This window comes from Melanerpes formicivorus, unplaced genomic scaffold (assembly GCF_026170545.1).
Source record: "Melanerpes formicivorus ecotype bairdi unplaced genomic scaffold, bMelFor1.0.p_v2 SCAF_22, whole genome shotgun sequence".
In the NCBI taxonomy this organism is placed as follows: domain Eukaryota; kingdom Metazoa; phylum Chordata; class Aves; order Piciformes; family Picidae; genus Melanerpes; species Melanerpes formicivorus.
In genome coordinates this window covers 1063086-1082594 of record NW_027142374.1, presented here as the reverse complement: position 1 = coordinate 1082594, position 19509 = coordinate 1063086, and the positions used below count along the sequence as shown (strand labels likewise).

Here is a 19509-nt window from a genome sequence, read left to right as displayed (position 1 = left end):
CACAGATAATCAAAACAAAACAAAAACCACACACACAACAACCAAGAACCAAGTACAGAGCTTGGTGCTAAAAGGAAAACTAACAATGACTCTTCTTCCAATCTATTTTAGTTGCCAGGAACAAGGAACACAAAGCTCCTGACCTCCTAGATTTGCCTAGCAGGAAGAACGTTCAAACATATCAAAAAGTCAACACTCAATTGAGTACTCAGCCCGAAAAAATGCACCCATCAGAAATCCAGCAGCCTTGTTTTAAACAAAAACAGAAGAAGGTCAGGAGGCACAGGTGTGGCTTCCATTCTTTCCACCCCTTGTACTTCACTGCTGCCAATGAGCACTGGGTCTGCTCTTCCACCTCTACACCCAAGCTGCTGCTCCCCAGCAAGACTTGCACTGTTATCAGGAGTTGCATCACTGCATTGAGAACAGGCAAAGAGGATTTCCAAACGCTCCTGGGAGCCTGCTGCCATGTACTTACGCATCATACTCGTATGGCAGAACCGATTCAACCGAGTCCAGCCTGTTCACGAAGAGCTCGATCAGTGACTGAGACACGGAAAAGGCAAGACAAAAAATACAAATAAAACAAACTGGAGGCTTGCAGAAACAAACGACACGAAACGCATGGCTACCTGGCTAGAGCTGTGCAAGTTTCGGAGCTCGCTATCCCACGGTGGAGTTGCCACAGACTTGTGACAGGCCCCGACCGCCGCGGCGGCGCTGGGCCACGCCACGGCAGCCTTCCCTCAGCCCCTCCGCATCCGCGGGAGGCTGCGGCGAGGAACGAAGCACCGGCGACGGTTTGTCCGACGCTGATTGGAAAGTTGGGCAGGGAAAGGGGAGGCTTGGTGGTTGCCTCCCGAAGCAAAGGATGCCGCCTGAGGGAGAACGCCCGGGGCCCGCAGGCAGCGGGGCTGGGGATACTCGGCTGTCCCGTCCCCCCCGCCCGCTCCCGTCGCCGCGGAAACCCCAAGCGGGACAAGCCCTAGCGAAGGGAGGGCTGCCCGTGCTGGGCCCTCCCGTAAGGGCTCTCACCTTGCAGCCCTCGCTTTCCTCGCCCTCCTCACAGAAGCTGACAGGCGCCAAGCCAGGCAGGTAGAAGGCGGCGCAGAGAGGTGCCACCAGCAGGAGTCCGGCCGCCAGCAGCCTCATCTTCTAGCTTCAAGGGGCGAAGGCACCATCAGCCGAAGCTGCAGCCCAAGCTCCCCCAACCAGCGCCTTGCAGAGGCGGCCCCAGCTGAGGCGAAGGCCGGTAACAGCGGCGTCACGATCGCGTCGGGGCCGCAGCGCCTGCGCAGTGAGGAGACGAGGCCCTGGGCGCCATCTTGAGGCAGGGCAGCGTGAGGCACGGCGGCTGCCGTTGGCTCCGCTCCCTTGGGCGGGCTGCCGCCTCCCTCTCGGTGGGGGGGAGGATTCTTTCTTTGGGTTCCGTTTTGCTCTTGTACGCGCACCTCCGTCCTTTCCCTCAAAGTCCTCCTGCGGTGACTCATGCCAGAGCTTCTTTTCAGACTGTGGCCCGCAGTATAGCACAAAAAGAAACACAGAATGGTTTGGGTTGGAAGGGACCTTAAAGATCATCTGCTTACAACCCCCCTGCAGGGACACAGCTCCATCTAACCTGGCCTTTAGCACGTTCAGGGAAGCGGTATGCACAACGTCTCTGGACAACCTGGTCCAGTGCTTCACCACCCTCGCAGCAAAGAATATCTTAGAATCATAGAATCAACCAGGTTGGAAAAGACCTCAGAGATCCTCAAGTCCAACCTCATACCTAAGGCCGCCTGACAACTAAACCATGGCTCCAAGCGCCACGTCCAAGCCTTTTTTTGACCACCTCCAGGGATGGTGACTCCACCACCTCCCTGGGCAGCACATTCCAATGGCCAATTACTCCTTCTGGCAAGAACTTTCTCCTCACCTCCAGCCTAAACTTCCAAATATCCAGTCTAAATCTCTCCCAGTTAAAAACCATTACCTCTCATCACTACACTACCAGCTCAGAAATCTGAGGTGGAAATCTAAGATATTGCAATCTTTATCTGCTGTAAAAGTATAGATGTTTGGGTTTGCCTCGGAGCAATGCTTTCTGGACCAGATGGAAGCAAGCGAAGACATTTATTAAGTTATACAGCAAAGTTATATAGTCTATCAGAAGGCACATGTGTCACATCTCAACTGGTCATTTTCTCCTGGAATACATGTAATTAAAGCATACAATAGGTCAAAATAACAAAACAGTATATTAACACATCCAACCAAATTCTGCCAAGCTTCTCTCCTTCAGTTACAAGGTGTTTACATTACCCTCAAAGACAAAACATAGCTTTCTCTTAACTCGAGCAAAGGCAAATCTTCATAGCTTTCCAAAGCTAGCTGAAAACAACCCTCTTCCCACAGTCTGCAACCCTGCAATTTTTCATAATTACATTTTTGATGTCTGGTTCAGCAGCTTGTGATGCTTGCAGCCAGCATCAGTGGGATGTGCACCCAGGTCATGATGTCCCATGGCTCCTTGCTACAGCGCAGCAACGGCGGTGCCAAAAACGTGATGCCAAGCTCCAGGCTCACTCATTCATGTGGCAATGGCAGGAGCAGCACTTGGGGACAGCTGCAAAACCTGCCTAAGAAGCAGAATAAGTACAAGTGATGGCTGCAAGCCAGGCTCTGTGCTACCACAGCAAGACAAATACTCACTACTGTCTAAGACACTGCGCTAAAGGCATGGTTGTCAATACCAGGCAGATGTCGCCTCTATCTTCCTCTTTGTATTTCCCACCTAGGCATGCTGCTGCCACTCTGGTTTCCAACCTGTGGCAGTACATTTGCATTATCCCTGCAAAACCTCCACATCAATTTTACTCAACTCATAAATCAGTGGTGAGTTACCCTTACCATAGGACAGCACCAGGCAAAAGGAGAAAGAATGAAGAATGCATAAAAATTGCTTATCTTGTGTCCTTGCAGCTGAGCCTGAAGAAGTTGAGTCTTTTCAGATAGGCCCAGCTATGTTTTCAGCACCTGTGATCCACCATGTGTTATTAAAATGACAGGGCCCACACTCAGACCTCAAACAGGTGCTCAAGGAAAAGCACTTAGGGAGTTCAAGTTTAGGAATGGTTAACAAAGTCAGTGCCAGAAACAATTACTTTGTGCTGCTCTCATCCACACGAGTCTGAGTTTTACAGAGGGAAAATGCTGAACTTCTAGAAATGCCTATCAACTGACAGCTGCCTAGAAAATTCCTCTTTGTCGTGGAAGTATTAAACTCCTCTTTTCTGTTATTAGTTTTTGACTACATATCTGGAGGGAATTACAGTCCCCTTTTTATTCATTCAGTGAGTCTTATGTGATCAGATTATTTCTGTATTCGTAAGTCCTCATCCCCCAGCTCTCCTGAACCCTTTATCCAGTTTAAACCCAAAGTATGATGAACTTGGTAAAAGGCCAATACAGTTGATGAAAATACACAGCATGGTGCAAGGGAGATCCAAAGTACTGTCCTCTCTGGGAACAGCAGTATGAGTTCAACTACACTGTTACAACAGCAGAGGATCCACTCAAGATTGTGGCATTTTAGGTGGAAGCTACCATAAAAAATAGAATCATAAAATATTACCCTCAGGGAATGTTGTCCGTCTCTCCCATCTAGTGGGCTCATGTTTATGATTATCAATGAAAAGGCATTTCCTATGCTGTGATAATGCAAGGGCAAGTGTGCCTACACTAGTTAGGCAACAGTGGTCTGCTGAGTAAAGGCTGGTAGAGTTTGGGGGTTTCTCTTTGACCAGTTAGCCAATCTAAGTCTGTTTCCTGTTCTGTAGGGGCCAGATCTCTTATTTCCATCTTCATTTCCTATTAGAAAATTCAAAGGTGTTCAAAAATTAGGTGTTCAAGAGGGGACTGGACGTGGCACTTGGTGCCATGGCTTAGTAGTCATGAGGTCTTGGGTGACAGGTTGGACTTGATGGTCTTTGAGCTCTCTTCCAACCTCATTGATTCTATGATTCTATGAAAATTGTCTGATTATTTGCAAAAGAAACTGTCACAGCTCTTCACTTTTGGACTTCCTACTAAATGTTCCCTACAGATTTGGGGGTTTTCTACAACAAAGAAGAAGAAAAGAAAAGGAATAAAAAAGGAGAGGGAAGCAAAATGATGTAGCCTCTAATCCTCTAAGAAAATGATCTGTCTCACCGAACATGAAGCATGGCCATACATAAACTATGCAGGGGGATACAGTAAAATACTGTTCCAGTTTGCAATGTAGATGGACCTAAGGTTTTGATGAGAAGCCCAATGATGACGCCTTTTAGGACAAAGGACAGAAGAACTTGGCTTTGATACAATTACAGCAGTTACATTCAAATGCTGTTTCAAATGTAACTATGCTCATGCTAAGCCCATCCAGTTACATGTACAGTACCTGCCAGCAGAACATTAATAAGATGAAATGAAGCCTTGAATTACCAATTAAATGCTTTTCAAAACATTTGAGAAGAGAGAGGCTTTAGTTTGCATTTGCTTATCTTGCCAACTGGGAGGCAGACAGCAAATGCACGGCTGTCGGTCATAGAAGTGAACAGAGAGTTCATGCAGGGATGGAGACTATTTTTAGCATTTTTTTTTACAGGACTAACAGTTTGCTTTCACCCAGGGAGGCTCTGAGGTTTAAAATCTGCTGTTTTGAAAGAAGAATTTGAACCTTTCTCTTTCCTGGGATAATTGAATGCGTATCTATCGACGCCATTCTGTATTGTTACCATGTGCTGTGCCCTCCCACTTCGTTACCCAAGGTCATCTTTCCCTTTTCCCATGCACAGTAACAGCACCCAGAAGCTCTCAGCATCCGTGCTGGAAAGGTGACCCTCTTTAAGTACATACTACAGTCTAGAGAAGTGTTTGAGAGCTACCTTCTTTTGTATTCTCAACAGATCTACAAGGTAGTGGGAAGCAATGTTGTCCTCTGCTTTCTCTTAACACATAGAACAGTTAAATATCAGAGAAAACTGAACAACTGAAGATGGAGTCTGATGTTCTTTTATCAGCATGTGACAGTTATGGAGCTCTCTGACTGCAACTGGGCAGTACCAGTGGAGCCTATAAACCTTGTGGCACCTCCCAGAAATAAAGGTCTGTTGAATACCACAAGGGAGAACAGAAGTCACAGAGCTTAGCAGTGCCCATCCTGTGCATTAAGTAAGTGGATGAGGCAATATTCTGCTGGACCATCTTACTTTTCTCCTATGACAACACAGACTAGGAAACTAAACAACTGTTTCTGCTTGCTCCAGATCCACCCATTCCCCCATTCCCCTCCATGCCACTGGTACAAACAACAGTGTGGGAGTCAGAGGAGCAGTAGGTACAGGCAACCAGCACCAGAACAAGGGGACACAGTCTCAAGCTGCGCCAGGGGAGGTTTAGACTCGAGGTGAGGAGGAAGATCTTCACCGATGAGTCATTAGTCATTGGAATGTGCTGCCCGGGGAGGTGGTGGAGTCACTGTCCCTGGAGGTGTTCAAGAGGGGATTGGATGTGGCACTTGGTGCCATGGTCTAGTCATGAGGTCTGTGGTGACAGGTTGGACTCGATGATCCTCGAGGTCCTTTCCAACCTAAGTTATACTGTGATACTGTGGGAAAGGCAGCTTTCCTTTTAGCTCTCAGCAGGTTTATTGTAGAGCCCTGATAGCCCTAGGGGCTTCTCAATGAAGGCATGTCATGGTGTCTGTAAGGAAAGAGATTGGTATGAACAAGCAAGAGCCTGAATTGCTACTAAGCACCACTGCCTGCTGTACAGCATGGATACCCCTGAAGAGCCCTCGGAAAAACCATCTTACCTGCCACAGCTGATGCAGGGCAGAACAGGAATATGAAATGGCTCTGGGGACCAGCTCCTTGGCCCTGAGAGACATCCCTCAGCATCACAGATCCCCAGGAATGTGCAGGCACTGTCCACTGGCATCCTGTTACTCAAACCCGGGGGATTTGCTGGGGGTTCTAAGTCCTTCGGTTAATCCTAGTCGGGCTTCAATGTGGGAACCAAGTGCATTAAATAATTTTCCCCTGATACAGCTTAGCACTGCTCCCTCATTGCATGAGGGCGAGTTAGGAGCTATGTGGAATGCTAAAGCATTCAAGGAACCTGCAATTCCTTAGCTTTTGCATCTTGAAGAAATTAAGGCTCCCTCGTCAAGGAGAAGGAATGGGTGTTATCTACAAGTCTTGGCTGCCAGTTTTCAGTGACCAATGTTAGAAAAGGTAATACAGAATATACAGACAACTTCCCCTTTGGTTTTGTCACTTAGTTTTTAAGGAGGTTAACAGAAAGATCGATTTTTGTTTTTAAGTTAAAGGACCGAGTGATGATTAGGGCGGGTGACTCTAGAATAGGTCTTGCTGACTGATTAATTCTGGTTTGGATAATCCACAAACTCAAATCATGGACATTTAAGCCTATTTTTGGTATGCACAGGCTTAGTCAGTAGAAGAAAATTGAACAACTGAACTGCAGGTAAAAAAAATGGCTTAGCTGACCAGTGTAAAACTTTGTCTAATCAACACCACATTGCATTTTAAGCTACTCTTATTACAGCTCGCTCTAAGTCTCCTAGGACGGAGCACTGACGCGCAGACGTATAATTAAACTAACTAAAAATACCTTTCAGACTGTTTTAGCTGAACAGGGTTAAGCTCCCGCACACACAGAGGCACAAACTCAACCCTGTTGTGAGCGATCTTGCTTCCAAAGCCCTGACTTCTCCCGCTCAGCAGCGGGCGGAGGCGCGGGCAGCGCAGGAGCCGGCAGACAAAGAGCGGAACGCTGCCTGCGGGGGCTCGTCCGTCCCAGCCGGTAGGATCAAGCCGCGCTCGCATCTTATCGCTGCCCACGCCCGCCCGGTGGGTGCACACCCCATCGCCGGGCAGCACAGGGCGCTCCACGTCGCGCAGCCCTCCAGCCTCCCTACGGGAGGGACGAACCGCCTATCCCCACGGCCACGACTCCGCGGCGGCCCCAGAGGACCCCAGAACCGCGGCGGGCTACAGCCTCCCCCTGCCGGGCTCGCCGTCGCCTGCATCCGGGGCTCCAGCCGGCTGGTGACGTCAGCGGTATAAAGGACGGTAGCGCCTTTGTTCGCTCTCATTGCGCAGTTGCAGTGCGGGCTGAGCTGAAGTGAGTAACGCTGGGCGAGCGGAGCGGGCCCGGGGGGTCTGGGAAGGGGGAGTAGCGGAGCCCTGCACGGGCCGGAGCGGGCTGCGGGCGGTGGCGGCGGAGACGTGAGGGGCTCGGCCTAGGGGCGGCGGAGGTGCGTTCCGCACGCTTGGCGCTGCGGGCCCCAGGCGAGGCGCGGCGGAGGCAGGCCTGCCTTCCTGTCCGCCTTGGCCCTGTGCGAGGTGGAGGGAGCGGTGCGGCCGTGGCGAGGCGAGAGCAGGGGTCGCAACCGCGTGGAGCGCGGCGGCCGCCATTTTAGGTGAGGGGTTTCTCGTAGAGATCCTGGCGCGTGGGCCTCCGCATCCCCGAGGGGGGCCGAAGGGAGGGCAGCGGCCGCGCCCGGAGGCCCGTGCGGAGTCCTTAAAACGGGGTCGAGGTGCGTGGTGGTGTTACGGCTGAGGCGGCCGTTTGGCGCCGGAGGGAGAGAAGAGCGCCTGCCAAAGGTGGCCGCCATTTTGTGGAGGTGTCTGGAGACGGCGGAGGGTCTGACGCCCCCCCATCTCCGCTTCGCTCGTTCCCTCGCCTGCGCCTCCGCGAAGCTGAAAGGAGGCGGCCAGCAGCACGCCGCGGGCACTTGTGGGGGGTACCGGGCCCTCGCCATTCTCGGTCTTGCCGGGGGCCGCTTTGTCCTTGCCGTCCCCGTGTGCCGGGGAGGGCGCGCGCGGCCTCCGCACGCTCTTGCGGGCTTCCCGCCACTGGGCCGGAGGCGTGCGGGTAACGCTTGTCCGCTGGCGCCAGGCGCTGTGCCAGGCGCTCGGAGCTTTTGCTCTGTCTGGGGCTCTGTCCTCCCCTCTGGCGTTAGCTGTGGCCCCGTCGGTGAGGTATATGTTCAGGTGGCCGCTCGGCGTAGGCCAGGACTTCGGTGGGGCTTCATTCAAACAATGAGTTCCGCTCGGAATGTTGGCGCAGTTCGGCTTGAAGTTCGTGATTCCGATATTGATTTTGACGTATTAGGTAGTTTCTTGGAACGCCTGCGGCAGGATTTGGAGGGAGGGAGGGAGTGCTAACATTACCATTGAAGGCAAAAAGACTAACCCTGCCAGGCTTTTCACGTTCGGCAGTACTGCTTGAGCTTAAGAGTTCTCAGCAGTGCGTTCTCCTACTTCTAATCTGTTAAAAATTGTCGAGTTTGAAGAAGCAACTGAAGACAGCTCATAGTTGCTTCAGTCAAAGAACAGAGCAAAGCTCTTCATACCCCAATTTTTTTGAGTAAGATGTTAAAGACACTCGCTTGTCCTTTTGAGGAGAGAACTAATTTGTGTTCCATAAGGCGGTGGGGAAGGCATCGTTGCAGTCTGGTGTGGTGTTAATAGAGACCTTATGTTTCTAACAGGCCATTTGCAGAGTCAAAATGGTTGAAGCAGACCGTCCCGGGAAGCTCTTCATTGGAGGCCTCAACACAGAGACAAATGAAAAAGCTCTTGAGGCTGTCTTTGGCAAATATGGACGCATCGTGGAAGGTAAAAAGAAACGCTGTTCTGTTTCAAGATACTAAAATTCAGCGCCAGTAAAGCTGTGATGACTTTTTTGGCGTTGATCGTCTGACATGATAGTGCTTTCATGTCCTCTAAGAAGTTCTGAGCTTAAAAGGTGAAACAGAGGTTAAACGTTGTTGCCTAATTACAGGGAAGGCTAACGTGGCTTTTTTCTTTGCCCCCCCTCTCCAGTCCTTTTGATGAAAGATCGTGAAACCAACAAGTCCAGAGGATTTGCCTTTGTCACGTTTGAGAGTCCAGCAGATGCAAAAGATGCTGCCAGAGATATGAACGGAAAGGTAGGAATTGAAGGCAAAATACATGCTGCTGTTGCTAGTGACCAGCAGTACTGATCTTTTGTGTAAATTAACCAGTGATATAAAAACTGGGAAGAGAAGGGGTTAGAAAATCCTGGAGGCCAATCATAATGTGGCTAGACTTCTTCGTGAAGCTGGAGTCGCTTTCTCCTGATAATGGATCTGACAGTAGAAAGTGAAGTCTGGCTGTGACTCAGTTACACTCCCCATCTTTGTTTTTCAGTTGGTGATGGAGGGCTTTTTATTAGCCAGCTCTTTGTTCTGTCATGTCTCCTGTGATGTTTTTGTTGTAGCATACTTGAATGCAGGACTGTGGAAGTGGCGCTTGAGGGAAGTGACTTACCTGAAAAACTATTAATGGTTCCCTTAATATGGGTTTAATGTGACCTCCCTACTGTACTGGAGTGTTGATGAGCTTATCTGGTAATCTGTAGACAACCTCCTGTATATGTTAGTTGCATCATCAATCTACTTGGCATGTATGAGGAGCATCTTGCTAGTTAATGTGAAAGGGCTTTGCATTTAGCAAGCAATTGAATTTGCTCGTTTACAGCCTTATCCTACAATGGTAGGCGTTCAAGAGCAAATAATTTGATGCATATGTGATGTCTTGAAAAGGAAGAGCTTAGGAATTTGGAGCAGAAGTTGTGAGAAATGCCAGGATAGTTTGTCAGACACCTTAGGCTATTGTGACTTGTGTGTTCTGGCATGTTTTGGAAAGGCTAGATGCAAGTTTGCAACTTCATGGTGAGCAGCTGCTTATCTTTGTAGAGGTGCTGTCTCTTCATGCAGTGGGGGCAGTTGTTGCGGTTCACTCAGATTTCAGACTCTGGTCTTTTGTGCATAATTGGAGTGCTTGCATGAAGGTCATGCTGTGTTGGCCTTCGAAGCAGTCTCTGAGATGTTATTGAAGTAAAGTGAAGAAGCTTCTACTAACAGGAATATTTAATTAACTGGGGATTGGGGTAGGTGTTAGTATAAGGTATTGAAATGAAAGAAATGTCACAGTCCTTGCAGTCAGGAAGTAAAATGTAAATATTTGCACTTTGGGATAAGAAAATGAGCTTGTGGTAGTGTTTACAGTGAACACAGTCAAACTTCCTTGGTTGTTACTGCAGGCTTTCTCCTGTGTGTATAGTTTCTGGGAGCTTCAGGACACCCTTATGACAACTAGTGTTACTTCTTTGGAGACTTGCTTCCTTTTTAAACAAGTTAATAGTTGTTGTCAGGGCAGAGAGTGACAAGTTAGTGTCCTTTCTGTACCAGCCTAAACATCCTTAAAGGAATTCCTTTTATTTTATTTCATTTCTCCATTGGGTAGTTTCCTACAGTTCTGAAGACTTGTTTACTGCATGTTTTAAATGTGGATGTCCTCTGAAGTAGTCACTACACTGAAACCTAACAATGAATTGTCAGGCCGAAAGGAGTGCAGTCACAAATCCTGTGCTGTTGTGGAGTGCAGCTTTCAAACGAAAATCCTTCTGAAAGTAATCAGCTGTTCTGAATCTTGAACGTTGTGGCATGTGTTAAGTCGCATTGGAAGCATTTGGGAAAGTAATGCTTAGTGAAGTAGCTAAATGAGAGTGAATGTGGCTGAGGTAATGTCTACATCTTCTGGAATGCACCATCTGCAGCACTGTCAAATGCTAGACAGTATGACCTTGTGGATCATCATTCTCCTAGTTCCCCTTCAACACTGCCTTCATCTGCTTTGAAATGTGAGCAGCAAATAGTATATGAAAAGAACATCTTCACTTGAAACTTGGTCTGCAGTGACCTTTTTGTCATAAAACTTTGGCTGCTGCTCTGTATAGTTCTGGTTCTGTACTGGTCTATCCATGATCTGACCATGGATATGAAAGATGTGGAAGAAGTTCATGAGGTAGTCGCTTGTCCTCATCTTCAGAAAGCTTTCTGCACAATACCTCAAAGACTCTGCCTTCTAAATCTGAGGAGGAAGCCATGTCTGAGGCAGACTGGGAAGAGATCATGGTTATCTATTTGGAGCTTTTCTGTCCATGTGCAAATGATGGATTTCAGAGTCCTCAGGAGAATTTCAGGCAATTAAGCAGCAGCAGAACACTCTGCCAGCAATAGTTGGAGGAGTCTGAAAGGAGTTAGCTATCTATCAAGCCAGGGTGAAGAGCTCTGCATCACCAGAGTGTTAACTGCTCCTGTCACTCCAGAGGAATTCCGAGTAACAGCCAGTAGAGGAAGCTGACAGATTTGTCAGGAGCAAATTTCCATTTGATTTTTGGCTCTGCAGATGTTCATGGAAGTGTATCTGGTATTTTGCCCATTTCTGGGTATGGGGAATGAAGTGGGTTAAATTATATTCTAAAATGGGACAAGCATAGGCTAGTCTAAGCTTGCTTGTTGAAGATGAGTTTCAATCCTGCAGAAACAGGTCAGGAGATAATGATTTTGAAGGGGAGGTGGAGTTTTCCACTTAAATTCTTTTCTCTGTGGAATTGGATCAAGGCTAGCGTGTCTGAGCAGCACAGAAGAAATGGTGCAGAAGTCATTCATCACAGCAAATTCCTAGCCTTTAAGAAACACCTTTTTATGTGGTGGTCAAGTCTACATCCTGATGTCATGAAGTCCACATGCTTACTTGGACCCAAGTGTGAATCCCCTAAGTCTGTAATGGTCATTTTCTGCAGTAAGCTGTTCTCATGAACTATAACTTTTAAGTCCTGAGGACAAAATGGATAATTAAAGAGGATATTGACTTCAGCAGGAAACATCAGGACAAGCCAAAGACTTAATTCCGGTGTGTAGACCTGCCAAGCCAGCTGGACTGTGTTATGAGAGATGTTGGAAGCAAATCTTACAATCCAAACAGTCTAAACTGTACTCAGCTCTGCAGAAGGTTGTCTTCCTCTAAGCAGAAAGTGTTTCCAATTCTTCTGGTGAAGAAGTGATAAAATCCCTAGAAGCTCAGCCTGATAAAAGATTATCTTCAGTCTCTGAGTACATTTGGCAAAAGGAAGCCCACTTGATGTGCCATCAAAGAACAGAGAAATGGTGGAGTTACTGCAACATGACCAATAACATGATCCATTGGAGAGGAAAGCCATAAATGATGTTAGGCTACAGCTTCATGCAACTTTCTGTAACACTTTCTTGGGAATACTTCTGCCCCACTTTAAAAGCTTCCCAAATTTTGTCCATCTTTTTCTGTTGGCATGTGGAAGAGTTTGCAGGCCACTTCTGGAATTCTGTTTGGTTACAGTTCCCTGGCTCACTTCACAAATCTGTAGAGATTGTTCATTCTACAAACAAGGTTTTATGATTGCCAATCTATTATTATACTTAAATGACTTGTGTCTTAGATTACTTTCTTGCTTTTTAGCACCAAGGTGACTTCACTTTTATGGTGCCCATATCACACTAAAATGTTATTGTGACACTCTAAATCAAGGCTATAAACACCAATTGATGAGTGTTCATGTTGATAGCTGGTCATTTGGCTTCATTGGGGAAAAAAAATGCCTTACTCTGAGATGGCTTGTGGGAGTTTTATCTGCTCATTGAGATGAGACCTTTCTTGACTCAAGAACCTATAAGAAAATCCCCTCTGCATTGAAATAGGAGACAAACTTTAAGAAAGTATCTTCTAATTCATAAAAAATTAACCTTCCTGGATGGAATGAAAAGCCTTTTGGACCTTAGGCATAGTTTTCTAAAGCTGCTTGCATAGTTTCCAAAAGAACTATCTTTTGCCTGGGTAAGATGCAGAAGGAAATGGGAGAAATTACAAACAAAATTGTCTTTCCTGCATGAAGGACTTGGACCTAGCATCCAGGTTTTCAGAACCCATGCTAGCAGAAGGGGATGGTGTTTGGTTTTTGAAACTTGAAACACACTCTTACCTGCTGTGAGTTTGAGGACAGCAGAGGTCATGATGGTAAAGCTGAAGGCTGAGGCTTCAAGCCCAATGTTCCAGTTTTGAGAAGGATGTCTGAGATGAATCATCATTCATGGCAAAATAATATGATCCAAACTGACATTCCAGTGATTAGAAATACTGATGCTTACTCCTGGAATGTTGCAGCTTACCATGCCAAAAGGCTTTTTGAGGAACCTAACACAAGTAAAAGCTTTCACCAAGTCAAAGCCAAGACCAATATGATTTTGCTAGTACTGTATTTTTTCCTCACAATGGATCAAGTTGGACCTGTGTGTATACCTGGAGGTTTTAAAAGCAATAGTTGCAACTACATAGGGTGACAGAATACATGTGCTACTCAAGTGGTTGATGTCAGAGAGGGCTAGATTCAGTGGAGAAGCATTCATACCTCAGTAAGAAGCTCAGCTGTTGTGAATAAGACATTTTCAGCAGTCATATTCTTGTTTACTTACTGCAGCAATGAACTGCAGTAACACTTCCTGCCTGTATAATCCATTAGTTGTCATAGAGTTAAATATTTAACTGCTAAAAAGAGGCAAATAAACCATATTTGCCAGGATGGATGTGCAGTAACCTAACTTCAGCAGAGTGTGTGATCTTAGCTCTGCTATAATTGCCAACTGTGTGGTGTTTGAAAGATTATACAGAAATTTGATTAACTCACTTGAGTTAGTGAATATGTTTTGCCACCTGCTCATATTTGAGGTTATAATTGGTGGCTGCAGAGTTCCTGGTACTGCAGGTCTGAATTCTAGAAAAGGCTTCCACTTCTTTCCACACAAAAAAAAAAAACCCTGACACCCCACAAAACAAACCAAAAAAACCCCAAACCACAAAGTACCTCCACTCTGGAAGAGCAAATAGAGTAACTTTTGAAAGCCCAGCATGAAATGGTAGAAAAGAGGGGTGAATTATACTGTCTGCTTTGTAGATGCTGAAATTACTTCTAAATCCTTCTGTGACCATCGTTTTATCAGGACATCAAGAAAATGTACTAAACGGCCTCCCCATTGCCAGAAATCCCAACTGAAGCTAAGATAACCTTCAGCTTAATCCTGTGTAACTACTGGTGCAGTCCTAGTTTGGTACAAAAGTCCCTGGCAATTGCAAATGAATTGGAGATCATAAATCATGTTTCATTTACAGAATAAATGACATGGGGCTGCCGTAATCATTGGACCCTTGTGTTTTCACTCCAAAGTGCTTTCTGATGCTGCTCTATTTTTTAATTATTTTTTTTTTTAACCCCCCCATCAATACCACAAGAATGAAGTGCTGTAGAGATTAGGGCCAACGTGCTGCTGAGTACACGGGGACTAATACTGAAGACTGAAATCGGTTCTAGAATTGCTCTAACTTTATAAAATGGAAGCCCCGTAATAGTGAAGCAAGAGGGGCTTAATTTAAGAAATACAAACGTGACTGAGCAGTAAGTAAAGCAGCTTCTTCTTTAGTCATTAGATGGGAAAGCAATTAAAGTGGAACAAGCAACCAAGCCATCCTTTGAAAGTGGTGGTAGGCGTGGGCCGCCACCCCCTCCACGAAGCAGAGGTCCTCCCAGGGGCCTTAGAGGTGGAAGAGGCGGAAGTGGCGCGAGAGGACCACCTTCAAGAGGGAGTCACTTGGGTATGTATTTACCTCTCATTATATACTTGGACAACATACAAGACAATCCCATTGGAAGATGACAATAATCCTACTGGAAAAAAAAAAAAACAGTCAAACTGCTGAATAGTGCACTCCTTGTTCTTTATAAAAATGGTGAAGTGTGATCTCAGCAGGCTAGTCAAGTTTTTGATTAGGCAAGTACACCTTAAGAGAAAAAAACCTTTGAAATAACGAAGATTCCCTTCTACAACTAACACTCCACTTGACTTTTGGCTATGAAAGAAAAGCAAAACTCCTGCCCTGCACATGAGAAAGGAAGCTTTCTGCTATTCAAGTTGAAAAAGTGATTCTCTTCCACCAGGGAAAGGGAACTGCCTGCATTCTTACTAGTAAGAGGTGTAAAAGCCTAGGACTGATTCTTAAGAGATCATAGTGAGGGTTAGGGAAGCTAAGCCTTGTTTGTTGTAAAATAGTAGTGTGGCGTTGATGCTTTCTAAAGGGGAAGTATAGCACCTTACTTGATACTGGATGATCCTTAATATACAGCTATTTAGTCAGATGCTTTTCAGTATCAAAAGAAAACTCTGCAGAAAGAGCAAGCAGCACCTGAGGTGTAAAAGTAATGCAGAAAAAGCTCAGGAAATACTGAAAACTCCTGCCTTGAAGAGTCTGAAGTAGGTACTGCAGACTCTGTAATGTCTCTGTGCCCTCTCTATGTGAGATCTTCTCTAGTACATCTTCCCAGGTGGCTCTTGTCTTCTGAGAACAGGAACTTGGTGAGCAATTAAGCTATGCCTGATTACAGATAGCAGCTGCCTTTCTCCCTTGTGTCACATCCTGTGGCTTTTGGATAAGTTCTACAAGACAGTTTTTGATAGGAATTCAGGCTGTGGAAAGTTAACTTGGTGAGGTCTCAATACTGCCAGTAGCATCTAGTAGTGGCCAAAGCACCAGAGAAGACTTCAGAGAGCTAATTTTAGGGGTTTACTGTTTGATTGCATAATGGTAATAACAGCACCTAGGTTACTGCAGTTCAGGCTTTAGGGGCATACAGGTGAGTACCTCAGAAATAACAAGTTGGTTTATTGCTTATCCTCTAGGGTCTTCTCGAGGGCCACTTCCTATGAAGAGAGGTCCACCTCCACGAAGTGGAGGCCCTCCACCTAAAAGATCGGCACCTTCAGGACCAGTGCGTAGCAGTAGTATGGGAGGAAGAGGTAAGGACTTCTGAATGATCTTGCTACTTAGCTGTAGCACCGTAGTCTGTCTTCAGGAGCTGTTGCAGGGCACTGGTTGTAACTTAAACCTGCTGTGTGGAATAGTGTCTTGGGTTTTTTTAAAGGTGGTTCTCTTCATACCAATATAATTTTGTAGCTGTATGGAAGACTTTGGTGTGATACTACAAGTGTGCTCCTTCTAGAGCTGCTCTGAAAGAATACAAGCAGAAATGTATTGTAGATGTAGGCTACAGAGATACTTCTAAATGGCTTTAAACAGTTTTCTGCTACCTGCCTTGGAGTCTGTGTGGCTAATGTTGATTAAAGCTTGGAACTGTTTCTCTGAAGCTCCTGTGTCACGTGGAAGAGACAGCTACGGTGGTCCTCCACGCAGGGAACCAATGCCATCGCGAAGAGATGTCTACATGTCTCCAAGAGATGATGGCTATAGCTCTAAAGACGGGTAAATACTTCTGCTAGTTTGACTGTTTATGTTGGTCAGAGAAGGATTTTGATCTCTGGTATTCTGAGATGCCACACATAACTAATCTCAGGTTTCGTTCTTTGTAGTTACTCAAGCAGAGACTACCCCAGCTCCAGGGATACACGGGACTATGCACCACCCCCCCGAGACTATGCTTATCGTGACTATGGTCATTCCAGCTCACGTGATGAATACCCTTCGAGGGGATACAGGTACCTACTGTTGGATTTTTTTTTTTCCTCCCTGTTATTTTACTTTTGCTGTGGCCTCACTGACTGGTACTAAGTCTTAGTAGTCTTTCCTCCTATAGCGATCGTGATGGATACGGTGGTGGACGTGACAGAGACTACTCAGATCATCCAAGTGGAGGCTCCTACAGAGATTCCTATGACAGTTATGGTAAGAATCCATTTTGAGGCTCATGTAGTAATTGGTACAGGTGTCACAAAACTGACTTTTACTAGGTTGCTCATGTTTTAGGGGGAAGTGGTGTACTTTTTTTTTTTCCCCTACAGTGGAAGTGCAATTGGTTATCATTTGATCATCTTGTTAAGTAAGCTATAAGCTAAAGAAGCAAAGTCTACAGTTCAGGATTGCAGCTGTCTCTGGAAAATATGGCTGAGTTTCTTCTCTAAAATAACAAGCTGTTCTGGAATACCCAGTAAAGAGCCTGCCTGAATAAACACCGTCTTCATCCCTTCAGAGTCTTTAAATCCACTCACTGCCTGATATGCAATCCCCACTTTAAATACCATTAATGTGACAGATTATATTAAGAACACCTCAGTGCATACGACAGAGTAGCAGTAACCATTTAAATACAGCAAATTCTGTAAATTCAGATTGAAATTGTTATATATAACTTATGGTGTTGCCATATTACCTGACCATTGACCCTGCAGGTAACTCACGTAGTGCTCCACCTGCACGAGGGCCCCCTCCATCTTATGGTGGAAGCAGTCGATATGACGATTACGGCAGCACACGAGATGGATATGGAAGCCGAGAAAGTTACTCAAGCAGCAGAAGTGATGTCTACTCAAGTGGCCGTGATCGTGTTGGAAGACAAGACAGGGGTCTGCCCCCGTCCATGGAAAGGGGCTATCCACCTCCTCGGGATTCTTACAGTAGTTCAAGCCGCGGAGCACCCAGAGGTGGCGGCCGTGGCGGAAGCAGATCCGATAGAGGTGGAGGCAGAAGCAGATACTAAAAACACTCTTAAACTTTTGGACCAAGACAGATTACTTCTCAAAAAAAAAAACCCCACAAACCCTGACAAGTGGAAGTTGTTCTGTTCTATCTTTACCACCTGAGGACTACTAAAAGGAAAAGTTGTTTTTACCTTTTTTTTTATTGTTGCCTGTTAAGTTTTTTCCCCCTCCATGACTTTTATGCTCTTGTGAGGAAAAGTTAAACCAATGTTAGTTTCATTTCAAAATTGTTAACATTTCTTTTCAAAAAGCAGATGTTAAATGTATAAAAGTTGAGCTGTGTACTAGTGTTGTAACTTTCCGAGTAAAGTTTCCCTGAAATGCCACACTTCCCATCTGATTTTCCTCATCAATGGGACAAGCAGTATTTTTTTTTAAGATCTTCCCACACAACATCCAACCATCTTAACATGGAGATGGATTGTTCTACATGTTCAGCATCTCATTCTTAAGCAGAGTATTGCTTGTTAATGTGGAGGGTGGTGGGGATATTCCACGCGCAGTTGAGTTGTGCCTAGAGTGTGAAGTCGCAGTGTTCCCAGTACAGACATGCCTTCAGATCCTTGTGTAAAGAGAAAATAGAGGATATCGTTCACTTAACCTGAGAAAAAAAAAAAGCAAGTGGATAATACTATTTTCTGCCTTTCTGCTGTTACATGGGGAGTTTGAAAAGATCTCCCATCCAAGTAAATCCATGTACATGTAAGTCAGCTCCAGAATACTGTAAAAAAAAAACCCCAATAAAAACAGAAATAATGACCAATTCCATCAAAGAAGCTGCAAAACGATGCTTACTCATACTGTTTCAAATTTTTGCAACTCTGTAGTGTTTCACTTTTAAAGGAACATCTTTGATTCCAAAGGAGAAAATAAGATAAGCAAAGAAGTCTTTCTCTCCAACTTCTCAAAGGCTTATGGCTTCATAAAAACAAGTGAATCTTTCAGCATTCCACAGCTGATTTAAAGCATCAAATGCCTGTGAAACAGCAAAGATGGTAAGCAAAGCAAACTAGTTTTTCAGTCTAAGTCAAAATTGAACCAAGTTGTCTTCCTCTAGTACAGTAAGACAAGCTGCACGTCATGGCAATGGAAGTGCTGTCTAGATTAAAAAATAAAAGGAAAAAGAAATGCTCCAATCCATTAGAACAACTCCAAATTCAACATTGCTTCTTGGATAAAAAGCATTTATGGCACCAATGGTGTTGAACCTAAAGGCAATGCAGCTCTCTGTAGCCAGATTATTGGAAAGTAGGGTTGGGAGGGGGTGTTTTGTGCCCAGTATCTTTTGAGTGAAGATGCTTGGAGGCTGCCAGTGCTATATTTTAACAAATTAAAGCCTTGTGAAAGCAGGAATTGGTGTAGGTTGAGACTTACTCAGCTCGGCTGTTGGGAGTTTGAAGCAAGCCCTTGCAGAGTTGACGTTTAGTTGGATGCCTGACTCGGTTTAGTTTGACACTGCATTACAGGGATGTCTGGTACATGTGGCAAAACCTGTGGCAAGTTGTTATGACTCGGGTAAAGCCATGAAGTTCAAAAGATGCTCTTGAATATAATAGACCTGAAGACCTCCAACTAAAAAAAAAAAACAAAACACAAACCCAAAACCAAACCAAAAACCACAAACCCAAAAGCTTTGTACTACTCTTTAGTTCTCAGTAAATTTTGCCGTTCAACTTGAGGATTTAACGTGGCAGTGCACCATTGAAAAGGAATGAGAATCCATAAGCCATGCAACCTGTCACTAAGCCATTCCAGTCCATTCCAAGCCAGTGAATCCTCCACCACTTAAAAGAGAAGTAGTAAAACTTGGAACAGAATAACCTGCAAACCTAAACTTGTGACTTTCTATTTTAAATGGGCGGGGGGGCAAGCTCTGTAGGTTTAATTTGTGCTGCAAAATGTGCTTTTCTCAATTTGTTTTATCTTCTCTTGGTTGCAGGGTGATCTCTTCTAGAGGATACTGAAGTAATGCTGGCTCATCTGTGCTGATGAGGGAGAGGAGTGGTGCCTGTACCAATACATAAGGTAAATAACTGGTGTGGTAGCTGGAAGATTTATGATGGTTCTCTGTT

General features: G+C 45.5%; 2 protein-coding genes and 1 non-coding gene across 4 annotated transcripts in view; 2 read left to right on the top strand and 1 right to left on the bottom strand.

Moving 5' to 3' along the window:
* LOC137447867 (transmembrane 9 superfamily member 2-like) overlaps positions 1 to 1262 on the bottom strand; it is a 40953-nt gene extending 39691 nt beyond the window's left edge. The window contains exons 1-2 of the mRNA XM_068151796.1: positions 1036 to 1262; positions 479 to 546 (exon numbers count right to left, since the gene is read on the bottom strand). Coding sequence (XP_068007897.1) covers positions 479 to 546; positions 1036 to 1152 — 185 coding nt within the window. The 5' untranslated portion in view covers positions 1153 to 1262. The remainder of the gene's footprint in view (positions 1 to 478; positions 547 to 1035) is intronic.
* Positions 1263 to 7067: 5805 nt separating this feature from the next.
* Positions 7068 to 17540, top strand: RBMX (RNA binding motif protein X-linked). 2 transcript variants are annotated; one of them, XM_068151795.1, is made up of 9 exons: positions 7068 to 7173; positions 8546 to 8672; positions 8880 to 8986; positions 14372 to 14543; positions 15626 to 15742; positions 16091 to 16205; positions 16313 to 16438; positions 16537 to 16625; positions 17129 to 17540. In XM_068151795.1, the coding sequence occupies exons 2-9, from the start codon at positions 8564 to 8566 to the stop codon at positions 17434 to 17436; spliced, it is 1143 nt and encodes a 380-aa protein (XP_068007896.1). In that variant the 5' UTR covers positions 7068 to 7173; positions 8546 to 8563; the 3' UTR covers positions 17437 to 17540. The 2 variants fall into 2 exon arrangements, with proteins under 2 accessions (XP_068007896.1, XP_068007895.1); XM_068151794.1 differs by having other exon boundaries at positions 7069 to 7173; positions 16522 to 16625.
* LOC137448101 (small nucleolar RNA SNORD61) lies at positions 8725 to 8797 on the top strand. Its single transcript, XR_010988981.1, has one exon. It is a non-coding gene; the product is annotated as a small nucleolar RNA SNORD61 (small nucleolar RNA).
* Positions 17541 to 19509: the final 1969 nt, after the last annotated feature.

Excerpts from the sequence above, each read along its gene's own strand:
- RBMX (XM_068151794.1), top strand. The coding sequence starts at position 8,564 with ATGGTTGAAGCAGACCGTCCCGGGAAGCTCTTCATTGGAGGCCTCAAC. Across the intron at positions 8,673-8,879 it reads ATATGGACGCATCGTGGAAG|TCCTTTTGATGAAAGATCGT; the intron begins GTAAAAAGAAAC and ends CCCCCTCTCCAG. Across the intron at positions 16,206-16,312 it reads GGCTATAGCTCTAAAGACGG|TTACTCAAGCAGAGACTACC; the intron begins GTAAATACTTCT and ends CGTTCTTTGTAG.